General features: G+C 42.2%; 1 protein-coding gene across 1 annotated transcript in view; it reads right to left on the reverse strand.

Annotated features, from left to right (window-relative positions):
- Positions 1-315: 315 nt before the first annotated feature.
- Positions 316-13,722, reverse strand: part of arhgef40 (Rho guanine nucleotide exchange factor (GEF) 40) — a 45,284-nt gene continuing 31,877 nt past the window's right edge. Inside the window, exons 22-27 of the mRNA XM_069672676.1 lie at positions 11,235-11,414; positions 10,883-11,063; positions 9,376-9,486; positions 6,165-6,274; positions 3,627-3,670; positions 316-3,491 (exon numbers count right to left, since the gene is read on the reverse strand). Of these exons, the coding sequence (XP_069528777.1) occupies positions 3,644-3,670; positions 6,165-6,274; positions 9,376-9,486; positions 10,883-11,063; positions 11,235-11,414 (609 nt within the window). The 3' untranslated portion in view covers positions 316-3,491; positions 3,627-3,643. The remainder of the gene's footprint in view (positions 3,492-3,626; positions 3,671-6,164; positions 6,275-9,375; positions 9,487-10,882; positions 11,064-11,234; positions 11,415-13,722) is intronic.

Consider the following 13,722-nt stretch of genomic DNA (forward strand, 5'->3'; position numbering starts at 1 on the left):
CCAGCCTTTATCTCTCATTCCTCTCTCTCTCTCTCTGTGTCCCTCACATGCACAGATGGACACACACACTCTCAAACTGCCCTCCCCTCCTTTAGAGAATTTGATCCCTGGAACTATTTGATATGGCGCTGCACTGTAGTTATCTAATCATTGGGCTTTTTGTGAGGCCTGGTGGAAGCAGAACCACAGCTGGCCCCCGGAGAAGAGACCCCAACCATTACAGCCAGTTTGAGGTTAGGAGGTGAGAGGCCTTATTTTGAGGTTAGACCTGCTGCAAGGTTCAAACACAACTTTTAACCCCACACACGCTCGGTTTGCCACTTGCATCCAGTTTTAATTCAACACAAGATGTAAAAAACAGTTTAAAAAGTACAATATCAAGTAAGCATAACATGCATTCCATCAAAAAAAAAATGTAAACATCAGGCAGATGTGTCATAGCACAAGAGGAAAAAGTTTCTTTACATAATACTACCTCGTCCTGGATTTCTACATACAACAATCTATAGCAATGAAAGATGGAGTTCATTATAACGCAGTGTACCAAACAGCTAAAGGCTATGGAGTGTACGAGGCTTCTCCAAGCCAACAAATTACATATTGATTCGGAGACGGCTCAATAGCCATTTGCAATTTTTGAATTTGAATGCGAGATATGAAACGTGCTGAATCTGATAACAAAGTGCTGCTGCTGTCTGCAGGCTCGAGCTTCACCTCCCGCTGCTGCCGGCTCTCGCTACCTGATGGTTTCATTTTGTACCTTAAGCGTGATATTGTTTGATAGCGATACACATGATATCCAATCAAACCGGGTGAGTGGATGATTACAGGCTTTACCGACTGTATGCTTGTTGTCATAACATGGACATCATTATATAAAATATTGAAACCATTTCATGACAAAAAATAAGTTCCTTGTATGTTTTGCATCATTTTGTACACGTTCAGCACTAATCTAGTTTCCTGAGCGTTTGAATAAAACTCAGTGTAACATGTATTTCCACTAAAGGACCCTCTATTGACTCTGGGAGGGTGGAGGGGATTTTCATTTTCATTCTTTGCTAGCATTAAGAGTACTGTAAGTGCACACTGAGGACAAGGTCCAAAGACACGGCTGCAGTTACGACTTATCGCCACAGGTGCCGCCAAACAAAGATATTCAAGATTCTTACTTTAAAGGTGGGGTATTATGCAAATTTCAAGCTTCATATTTCACTCTGTGATACCTGTGGAGTAGCTTAGCTTAATTTACAGTTAAAAAAACCTTGCGCAGGCCCTCATACAGCCTCTGTCTGAAACGACTCAGTCAGCTCTGTCCCTTTAAGAAACCCCGCCCCTACGAGCCCACTTTCTTCTGATTGGCCAGCTGTCGAAAAAAACTGTGTGAAACCCGGCATTCACAGGAGCCTGCAGACTGAGCTGAGAAGCCTGGGGATTACTCCAACATACTTTTACAGATTTGAAACTTCACCCACGTTTAGTCTGAACATCCAACATTGTAAAATTAAGTCTTAAAATGTAAAACAGCATGATACCCCCTCTTCAAAGGTAAAGTTATGCATGTTCACTTTGCTGCCAAGAGTCAGATGATGAAATTGACACCACTCTAATGTCAAAAGTCCATACGGAACTACCGCAGGCAGTTAGTTAGCGTAGCTTAGCACAAAGACTGGAAGCATAGGGAACAGCTAGCTTAGCTCTAAGTTAACTCAACGTTTGCGAGCAACGTTTAATCTTAACAAATTGCGTTGTGTCTGAATTGTTTAATTCTTATAAAAAACAGAAGTGCATTTTTTCAGTGGGCGCATTACTACACGTTTTTGGCTAACTCATGGTGACGACAGGAAATGGTTTGGCACGTAGCCGCCCATTAAACAATTACTTACTTTTTGGTTTTTGTACCAGATAATGATCAGACAAAATGTGTGTAAAAGTGACCTGTAGAGGTTCTGGTACATGGTTTTTGTCACCTTTGGACAGAGCTATGCTAGCTGTTCCTTGTTTCGATTCGATCTTTATGCTAGGCTAAGCTAATCAGCTACTTGCAACAGCGTCATATTTAACAGGCATGAGAGGGGAGTCAATATCCTCAGGCATCTTACAGGACGAAAGCAAATAGATATATTTACCAAACTGTCAAAGTATTATTTGAAAAATGTTTAAGCTAACAGGCACCGTAGATAACACTTCTCAAAAATGTGACTCTCTACCGGAACATTTCAGGGCTTCCTAGGAAACCCTTTTCCTCAAAGTCACATTTAAGTAATTACCTCTTTAAAAGTAATCAGATGTGGTTCATGTCTTGTAGCCGCAAGCGAAAAACTGTTAAAAACAGAAAGTAAAAAGTGTAAAAATAGCACATGGAACAGATCCACCTTTCTCCATTACATGGAGCAAGAATTCTGATCGGAAAACAACGATAACTCTTTGTACAAAAAGAAAATCAACATTGCACAGACACCCATTTTATACCTTTGGCATATAGAGGATGGCATCTTATATTAAACAGTATAGTATAAACTCATTATAATCAGAACACTGGAAACATTTTAAAGGCAACAAGAAGCTCATGTTGCTGCCTTAAGTTATACTTTAAAGAACACGTAATACATTTTTGGCTTTGATAGTCGCCGCTGTAAATACATTTTAGCTTAAACAAACACTGTAACAGATTCTATAGCTGGTGCATATGATACTGTAACACTTCATCATGAAGGCGATGCTAGCTGTAAATGTCCTGATGTGGATTTAGTCACTGTACCAGGCTGTAAAATGGCCTCAGTGAGTGTGTGAGCATGTGAATAGAGCTCCACTGTCTTGTAACAATAAGAATGACTGCATGCGTAGAGGGACAATGTGTGTGTGTGTGTGCCTCATTTACATAGATGCAATCACACCTAGTCTATTCCTACAGTACTGCATCCAGCGTTATGAAAAGTACATAATACATTCTAAATCTGCAATCCTACGGTGGATTTACGCCCGTGTATATATCACTTCCTGTTTATTATCAGAGGCCAGAGCATGTGATGCGTACAGTCAGCCAGCCGGCCAGTCAGTGGTTCAGACCAAGTGGTTTGGCCTAGTGGGGAGCCGCGGGGCAGACAATGGCCGCACTGTGTGGCTGAAGTGCCTTTGGTGTCAATGACTCTGCCAGCAACTGAGACTGGCAGATCCAAAATGGCGGAAATGCGCAGCAGAGCCCCGCTGGTGCTTGTCATGGTTTAAACAGGGCAGTTTTGATCCTTTTTGGAGGCAGCTTTTCTTTATATCAGAGCGGGGAGGGGAAGCAGAGCAGAGCTGCTCCGGCTAATCTGCTGGCATTTTATTTGTCTTAAGGAGGTGAAGGGAGAGCGGGCATGTGGGAGAAGTTCAAACAGAGTCAGGGGGTCTCTTTTTTTTGTCTTCCTGCTCCTCCAGAAGTCCAGTTTTTGTCGCCCAGGGGTGGAATAGAGATGTTTAAATGTTCAAAATAGTCCAGGTTCCAGTTTCTGTTTGGAAGAAGTTACAAAAAGAGAAGAAAAGACGGAATTCTCAATCAATCTAAAGTCCTCTTTGGAATGTTAGTTGTGATAAAATGAGTGAAAGGTGTACAGTCAGAGCGTGTGTTATAAACAGTAACTCACTCTTCTTGAGATGACGGTTACACAGCCGTAGACGGGGACTGACTCTGAGGAGGAAAAGACAACAAAACAGAAACAGTCATTTTTTCACTCCGCGCTAAACGTGCCAAAGCGTGCGTGTCCGTGGGCACGGGCGTCAATCCTCCCTCTGTTGTCGAATATGTGCGTATCGCTGTCTGTGTGTTTGCCCTATCTGTTTATGCTGCGTGTGTCCGTCTGTCTGTCAATCTGTTCCCAGCGCAGTCTGTTTGCCAATCTGTCATTTTGTGTTTGCTGGATAAGGAGATTGAGAGAATGTGTGTGTTTGTCTGTGTGTGTGTGTGTGTGTGTGTGTGTGTGTGTTTACAAAGCAGATTCATTTAAACCTGGGAGATGGAAGCAGGTATTGCTGTTCTCTTACAGCAGAGGTGTTTGGAGAATATAAGACATACATAGGTTGGTTGCAAATAGCTGCAATTTTGCATCAATTGAAGGACATTTACGATAAATATCAGGTTAGAAAGGACACATTCACAGCATCTTGGGTCAACTACAGCCGACCATGTGACTACTTCCTAACCCCTCATTCCTTGTGCTTTCTGCCATCGAATGGAAGCCGATATATTCTTGCAGTAGTGCTCAGTTTATTTAGTGTTTTTGCATTTTTAAACCCTATTACACGCCTATTGTACGGATATAAAATTCAAAAAGAGATGAAAACAGTGGGAGCTGATTACAGGATGTTGTGGGAAATGGTCGCCATCTGAGCCGCTAACCACCCAGTGTTTTAGGGTTTGGTTAGGTAGGTTTTATGTAGTGAAACAGTCTATAAATAACAAGTATTTACCAAGGAAACATGAGGACACAGATCACACAGAAATAAGTAAAACAAACTTGAAACTGCATGCCACAGTAAAAAGTCACTTAAAGTTGTCCTGTTCTGCCGCAAACCATGAGTGATTCCCAAACTGCTGCATAACATAACTGAAGCTGAGTAAAGTTGAAAGTGAAAGTTACATATGTAACCAAAAAAAACCCCCAGTTGGTTATGTTTGATTTCTCTCTCTGCCTCATTATCTTGTTTGTTCTTAGACTGGTTTATGAAGGCAGAAGGCGACACTTAACTTTGTTTAAACTTCAGAAACAGAAACTGGAATGATCGCCTCAAGGTTGTATGGCTCCACAAAAGCTGCATATAAAATCCATACATATATTTATATATTGTATATTTGAAACAATAAATTGACGGTGATTGTAAGTAGACCCTTCCCATGGCAGCGCTAGACCAGGTACATGAAAGGTAGAGTGAGGAGAGATTGTCCACTAGTCAATCACAAATATTCTTCTCTTTGGCTAATGAAGTATCACTGAATTATCAAGGCAATGGGATGGGCATAGGTCATAGTGACCTTGACCTTTGACCCTTAAAACTAATCAGTTCATCCTTGAGTCAACGTGGACGATTCTACCAAATCTGCCTTCCATTTCCCTCCAGGATTTCCTGGAATTTTGCGTAGGGACCGGGATGGATTTATGGTCACAAAATGTTTTTTCGAGGACATTATGATGTCAATATGAAGTTGACCTTTGACCTTTTGGCTGAAAAAATGTATCACTTCATTTTATTGTATTACACATTTGTGGTAAATTATGTCATAATTAGTGTATTATTTTTGGAGTTATGGTTAAAGAGCTTTTTTGAGGGATAACAGTGACCTTGACCTTTGACCCTTTAAATCTAATCAGTTTATCCATGAGTCTAAATGGACAATTGGACTAGATTTGCCTTTAATTTCCCTCTGGGATTTCCGAAGATGGGACAAAAATAATGGCCAGACATTCTTGTGAAACTGTGTCATAATTAGCGTATTAAATCTTGAGTTATGGCTAAAGACATTTTTTGAAAGGTCACAGTGACCTTGGACTTTCAACTTTGACCACCAAATTCTAATCAGTTCACCCATGAGTCTACATGGACAATTGTACTGAATTTGCCTTTCATTTCCCTCCAGGATTTCCGAAGACGGGACAAAAATAATGGCCAGACATTCGTGTGAAACTGTGTCATAATTAGCGTATTAATTCTTGAGTTATGGCCAAAGACATTCATTTGAAAGGTCACAGTGACCTTGGCCTTTCATCTTTCACCACCAAATTCTAATCAGCTCATCTTTGAGTCTAAATTCATGCTTGTGCTAAATTTAAGGACATTCCTTTCAGACATTCTTTAGATATGATGCTGTAAGTATTCTAGATTTACAAGATACAATCCGTATTTAAGATATGTTAGTTGACAAACCAGTGTATGGTTTCAAAGAATGCTCTACTCATTTTCAGTGTCAAGCTTTGTCTGACATTAGGCTTTGAAAACTCGACCCTGATAGTTCCTGGGCCTTTGGAGAAAAATCAGTGGTTCCAGTGGGAAAGAAAATAAAACTCTAAACTTCCCTCATCACGTCACATTCCTCGCATTTCAAACTCTATATTTAAACCTGGTGAAGTGTTGAGTAAACTCTGCAAATAGTTTTTGGAATCAGTGGATTGTGTGTAATGTGACCACACCTGTGAGTAACCTGTTGATCCAGAGCTTCTCCGGGGGTCCCTCCCAGATGCCGGGGATCCCCCCTCCTTCTGACTGCCCACGGAGGAGGAGTCTGAGCAGCTACTGTGGACTGAGAGAGAGAGAGAGGGAGAGAGGAGAGAGAGGTGGTTATGAGTTAAAAGAAGGTATTAAATCAATATTACTTTTTGCTGCAGGTATGGGGGTTCAAAAATGAAACCACCCTGCAGCATGCATAGATTGTTTAACATTTACATTGGCATCATGTGTCTGCACTTTCATAATGTAAAACTCATATTATCATAATGTTATCTTGAAGTGAGAAAAGGGGAGAAACTGGGCATGAGGGAGACAAAGAGAGAGGAGTCAGAGAGAGCAGGCATTTTCTCATCCTGTTCAATGAATTTCTAACACTGTGCTCGGTCCCGGAGGACAATTCATGCATTGAAATCCTGATCTGCTGCGCTCAATGAGACACCTGGTGAGCAGGACGAGTATTACAGCCGGCTGTGAATGGGAAATGACTTTAGCTGGAGGGCAACAGTGGCCTTTGGAGGCTGGATGGAGGGTCTGGAATCGGAGGAATACATTTATGATTGTGTGTGTTTTGTTTTTTTTGAATCTTTTTATGTTTTAACCACATGGATGGACCTGGTTTCTTAAAGGGACACACCACCCTTAAGAGGTTGTGTTGCACTGGTTTGTGTGTGTGTTTCAGGAGTTATTTGGGCCTTTCGTGGCTATTTCTATCTCTTCTTAGGTTGGAATCTGACTTACACTCAGTGTATTCAGCAGGGCACCTGTTGCTGATTACATGTGTAGGTGGAGAGCTCCAATGTGGCTGATAGCATAAATAGTAGGAGCAGGATCTCTTTTCTTGGGTTTTCAGAGACTTTCATTGAATTTGCATAGAATTGGTAGATTTCCTTAATTTCCATCATTTATTACATCATTATCTAAGTAACACTATTTATTCATAACACAGCCGTAGCCACTGTGAAGTTGGCCATTGGTTTGTGGACAGTTATGAAGCCTCGTCTTGGTATTTGGCCGTAGCCATCTTGTTTTCTTGAGCAGGAAGTGACCATATTTGGACAAGAGGGTGGAAATGCGTTGCTACATCCCTATCCTGATTGAGAGGTTCTTTATGGTAGCAATATGTCAATCAAAACTCAGCGACGCCCCCTACAAAAGGGACCATTATTTAGTAAATGAACGTCATGCTGTGTTGAGGAAGACTTGAAAGTAGAGATTGAGACCACAAACTCGTTAGAAACATGTTAACTAAGGTTATAAATAAGATGAGCATAGGGTCATTTTCTCATAGACTTCTGGCCCCCTGCTGGCCATTAAAAGAATGCAGATCAAGGAAATGCTGCACTAGCTTTCATTTTTTTTTAAACCCAGAGCCTATTTCCACTTCAATCAGTCTATGTATAAGACCAAGAAATATGAGTGCAGTTTTCCTTCGCTCTATGGAGCGTTTTAGCATCTCTTAGCCTGTTGTTTTGTTTTTTTAAAGCACAAAACATAACTGTTTTCGGGCCTCCCTCGTGGCCATAATGTAAGATAATACAGCTTGTTCCCTTGCTTCCTTGCAGCCATAAAAAAGAATAAATTCTGCATCCATATTTTCCGTTTTCGCTATATGTGTCTAAAGCTAATTCAATTTTGGAAAACAAAGGTACATTGAGCCTGTGACACTTTAGCTGTGTCCCAATTCAGGGGCTGCAGTCTACGAAGGAGGCGGTCTAAGGAGGATGCGCCTTTTGTAGCTTGTGTAGACCGTTAAAGCCAAACTGAAATGAGACGGCCTGGTCTACGGAGGATTTCCTGTTTGCGTCACAAGTTGTTCCCGCCCTTACCCTCCTGTTTGCGCCACCAAACGCCACTCCTGTCGCCTAGCAACAGGTAGCTAGCGAGTTAACTAGCTAGCATAACTAAAGTCACGTAACTTAACCTATTGTTTTACACATAATTTGTTTCAAGGGCCCTTTTGTTTTTGTAAACTTGTGTAACGCTAGCTATTTGATTGAGTTGAAACCAACAACTTTTACATTTAAAGTGTGTTCCTCGGCTGTTTGAGAATCCGCTCTCGTTTGAATTGGCGCGCAATGCATCGTGGGATACGTTGGGCCACGAAGGAAGCACCCGATGGATCCTTCGTCCCTTCGTTGCCCGGGAAAAGGAGGAAGCATTTGGTGGCCGCATCTGAAGGAGCCTTCCATTTGGGACAGCCTTCGATACGCCGCTGTGACGCAATTGGCCTTCAAATACGGCCTTCGAAGGCTGCAGCCCCTGGAGTAGGACACAGTCTTTAATTACAGCTCTTACCTGAGGATTTAAAAAGGCATCTATGGAGCAACAACATGATCTTATTAAGTCTTATTATCATGTTATTACACGGCCGTTTTAAATACTTGATTCTGATTGGTTAACGACGGCATTCCGAGGTCTGCTATTTCTCAATAACAGACCTTTGCTCGGGAACAGCCTGCTCACTGCACATTATCCCCTACATATGATCTTGCCTAACATCAGTAAACCATGAACAACACCATAAAGCTAAATGCTCTCTCTAACAGCGCCGCAGCATCCTAGGCTTCATGTTCCCTTTAATATTCACCGTGTTCGGTTACACTACAGGATGACAAAGCCGCAGTTTGAGCAGGACTGACGCCTGTCTTGGGATTTGATCGTAGCACAAGTGAAATGTGTTTCCATAATGGAGCTTTTTGACTGCGCTACACATTCTCTGCAGGCAGCTCCTCCAAATTTCTCAGTGTGAGACAAATATCAAAAATTCATAGAGCAGCCCCGGGGCATGAGATTGAAAAAAAAAAAAAACATGTAGCAGGTTATTAGCTTGTCACACGGGAAGATTCACCCAGGACCCGTTTTGTTTCCTGTCTGTAATCTCAGGAACACATCGCTTTCAACAATCCAGTAATCCAATCTGGTCGTATTAAAGTGACTGATGAGAGCCGCAGACTTCCTGTGTTTGTAAGGTGAGAGGAGGAAGTGCGGGGTTTCAAAGTAAAAGTCTGCACCGGACTCTTATCTGTTGTTTTCTAACCCATTTTTCCATTAAAACATCAATAATTCAAAGCTTTAACCCAAATACTTCTGTGCAGCTTCCCAAGAGCACAGTGAACCTGAATTATCACACATACAGTTCATTAGTGTAACAGCTGTGTTCCCTTATGATTCTACCTCTGTCATTGAGACTGTAGATGGAGTCCAGCTCGGAGCCTGGAGTTCCTGTCGCGTCCAGCAGCAGCTTACTGGAGATTCCCATGCACAGAGACTCCTTCAGACACAGCTCTGGGAGAAGACAGAGAAGAAATATTGTAACGGGGTAAAGGAAGAGCTCTCAGTATATCTTGGAGAATAGGGCTTGTGTTTATACATGGGAACAATGCAATCTGCAAGTCGGTTATGCTGTCTTATCCAGCGTGATGCTGAAATCTGAACCATCAACAGGAAGAGATCCCCAGACGTGATGCATTTTATGGATACGAGGAGGTGGATATGACATGTGATAGCCTGCGCTGTTTGGGCTTGGAAAGCAGACTGGACTGCTGCTGATATATTTATATCTCTTCTGTATTAATATAAACCGTATTCTTATATCCCGGATAGCGTTACACAGAGAGGAATCAGCCCGACGAGGGAATTATCAGCCCAAGCAATCTTTCCTTCTTCCTCTAATTTCAACAAAATAAAAGCTTCCACGACTAAACCAAGAAGATACAGCCATGCACGATGCTTCGGCTATAACTTCAGATGTCTTTTCTCTTTTTTGTGACAGTGTTCAGATTCAGGATGACTGTGGGAAAACAGGACTTTGTGCACAGTGCACAGTGCATGCTGGGATTGTGTCCAGTGAAAATACTGAAATACAAAGACAATGCTCAGAATGACAACTTAGTTCAATGAATACTCTATCAACCTAGCTTATTACACAGCTACCTACTTACAAAATCAAGTATTCGACACAAAATATTGATTTGGAAATGATTTTATTCATTTAAAATATCTTTCCATTTTGCCTCAGCTACACTCACGGTGAGAGCTGCGTCCATAGCAACTCGTAGCCTTCTTAAAATGAGCTAAGCTAGCTGTTTACACGCACATTAAATGGAAAAATTTAATAATTAATAATAATTTAATTTTTCTTTTTTCCCCTCTGTAAACAGACCAACGTCAAATTAACCGGACTTCTTTCGGCGGATTGATATGATTACAGTTAGTCCTCCTCTGTTCTTCATAGCAACAGTCCATTATCGAGAAATAACAGACCTCGGAATGCCGTAATTAACCAATCAGAATCAAGTGTTCAGCACAGCTGTGTAATAATGAGATCTAATAATGCAGCAGAGAAAGCGCCTGCATTTCCCACAATGCATCTCAACAACAGCTGTAGATTCCGTTGTTGATCTTTACAACAACTGCTTGCAGTACTTCTATTTCCCCTTTATTATCTGAACACTTGTACAACTTTGAAACATCTCTATACTTACATATTTTACACATTCCCATTTGTAGTCCTGATATTTGCACTTTTTTCGGAATGCAGCTGCTGCACAGCAATTTCCCTCCGATTAATAATGTTTTATCTGATCGCATCTCGGCTTATCTTTTTCTCAATTTGAGTGAAAGTGAAGTGGAAATATCCGGCCTTGAGTGAAAGCACCAAAGGTCAAAGGTCAGTCTGTACCTGTGTTGTTGATGGCGTGCGTCCACAGCAGTTGGGCGACGTCATGAGTCCAGGCCACCCTCTCGTCCCGGTCCTTCGCCTGCAGCGTGATGCAGTCTTTGGTTCGAGGAGCCTGTCGGACCCAAACCTCAAACCTCAGCCCGTCCTCCCCCACGCTCTGAGTCAGACCCATCTCACCCGTCTGCAGGGGGGAGGAGAGGGAAATGTTTCAATCAGAGGATGACAAAAATGTCTTTTCTTCGCTTCTTTTCCTCGAGAATCTTCAAGCACAGAGCGTTTCGGAGAAGAAGAAAATCGAACGCAGATGAAAAAATGTGTGTGTGAGATAGAGGCAGAGATTGTGTGTGTGTACCTTGATGCTGTGTTTGTAGCTGTAGGCGGTGCGTCCCGGGCCGGGGCTCTTCTGTTTGGTGAAGATGACGACGTGCTGGTAGAGGAAAACGTTCCTGACGCCCGCACGCTTCCTCCGAGCTCCCCCGCACACCGTCAGCTCGCCCTGACGCACCAGCTCGCCGCGCTCCGCCACGGGGATCTGAAATCACACACATGTTAGGATTCGCTTAAGGTGGCCTGAGGCGCAGGCTCTGGGCCTTTATCTGCTGAAGATACCGTCTTAATTTCCATCTTTAGAAGCTGTTTCGCCTTTGTTTGAGTTTTAAAATGTTGTCTTTTTGGCTTGTGAGCTGAAATATTTCACCTGCTTCTGAACAAGCTTCATTTTAGTTTCTTAAAATGCAGAAAAGAAGCAGAAATCTTTCCGGAAACATGAAATAATGTCAGACTTTTTGGAACAATTTAAAGGGCCAGTAACATTAATAAAAAATGGTCTTTAATTTTATCAACTTTATCAACTCATATGAGCAAAATTGGACTCTTCTCTATAGTTGAAATCTTGAAGATCTCAGTTTCGTGCTCTTTGGCAGCACCTGTGGCGATTTAGGGTAATTGCGGGAGCACGCTTCCCAGATATCCAGACAGTTGCTGTGTTCAAAATCAGACACTATATACTACCGCCGAACACAGTATGCAGTACGGAGCTGTTCCAATATATTTTGCAGTATGCTACGCCAGGCGCTTTGGAAAGCAGAGCTAAACAATAGCCCGTCAATTAGCTGCAGCGCCCCCTTCTGCTCTTCTGCTGCCTTCTGCCATTTTAACTGCCGCTGTGACGTTCCGGTGCTTTGCATTCTGGTATACAGTAGGCGAGGTAGACTGGGCCCATGCATACTGGGGATTTTTTCCAGCTCAGTACGACATCCGGATATTTTTGGCATACTGCACATTTTGCTTTTGTTTGCATACTACACTGATTTTCCTCGCTGACGGTCGCTTTCCTTTTCAGACTGTTTGCCTTCATCTGAGCGTCGAGTTTGTTTCTTTTTCTTGTTGTCAAAGTTGTATCTGTAGTCATCCATCTTTTCTTTGTTTGTTCAGCCATAGTAGATTACTGTTTACTCGCAACACTTGCAGAGAGCGGAAAAGCAGCCGCTTAGCTCCGCCTACCCTCTCTGGCAGACCAACCACTGCTGGCTGATGGAAAACGCGTCACTAACTGGGCGCAGCTTGTGATTTTTTAGGCTAATGTCGCACCAGACACCCAGTCTGTAATATTGCAAATGCAAAGGCTTTCATCAGTGAGCCATAGGCTCAATCAGCATTGCGTAAGCTCATTCAGCGATAGACTTAACAGACATTAACTTAAAATTAAAATCAATTTCTTCCGTTTTTTCGACAAAGAAATCTCCTACTCAGATGTTAATTTGAAGACATTTCAGCCACAAAGGCTGAGCACTTTATTCTGAAGTCAGAGGACAAAGCAGTATTATTATTATTGTTATTATTTCAGTGCCATGCATGGTGACACACTGAATTCACAAGGATGCTTTTCTTTCTGTCGGATCTCTGCTGTAATTGGCCGGCTGACTCATGCCTTTTGTGAAAGTGTGACTTTATTGTTCATGTCAAACGCAGGCTGAGGAGACTTGTCACAACTCCCACCGGAGACACAAAGAGGTTGAGAAGGTCGAGCTTCACGTAAAGCTTCTCGACAAAGACTCGAAAGTAGACAAAAACATTAATGTAGCAGCGCTAACAGCTCTGATCATTCACCTGTAATCACACAGAACTTTTATTTTTAAACCTCTAGAGATGTGCGGCTCATGATAGAAGTGATGCTTCACGCCCACACATCCACGCCAACACACACACACACCTGCACGTACACTTTTTTTTATTTGGAGAGCTTATTTGAAGTAGCTCAATGGGAGCGTTTGTGCCGCTGTTATCTGTGTGTGCGTGCGTGGGAGTCAAACATTTATCACGACCAGCTCTGAAACATACTGCTATGTCAGAGAGGCACAATGTGGGGCAAGTGGAAGAGGTGTTTTCTGACTTTCACCAACAGGTTAAAGCGTTTTTTTTACAGTAACAGGAAGCTCAGCTGCCGTCTGAGAAAAATCATCTTTATTTTCTTTTATTTACTTTGTTTATTTGTGTCCAGGGCAAAGTTACGTTCTCAATTCAGAATCCCATCGCAAACACTCACGATTCTATGAGCTGTAATTAACGGTCAAACAAGTCATCTGGAACGTCTTAGATTTGAAGTCTGCTAGTCGTCTACAGAAGCCCTAAGCGGACATGCATCCATACATGTTATTTTACTCCATTTTCCTGTGTCATTTCCAGTTGTGTTCTTGAGATCTTGACTTATTTATCTCGTAATCTCGAGATAACAGTTGTTTTTTGTCGTGATAAGGGGCTAACTTTTTGGCGATGTAGAAAACAAAATATCTCAGGCTGTGATTCAGATTCAAGCTTCTGCAAGCTGGCTTGAAAGTTGG

Source organism: Semicossyphus pulcher, unplaced genomic scaffold (genome assembly GCF_022749685.1).
Source record: "Semicossyphus pulcher isolate SPU_LCO1_2020_fin unplaced genomic scaffold, fSemPul1.0.p SCAF_21, whole genome shotgun sequence".
NCBI classification, from domain to species: Eukaryota; Metazoa; Chordata; class Actinopteri; order Labriformes; family Labridae; genus Semicossyphus; species Semicossyphus pulcher.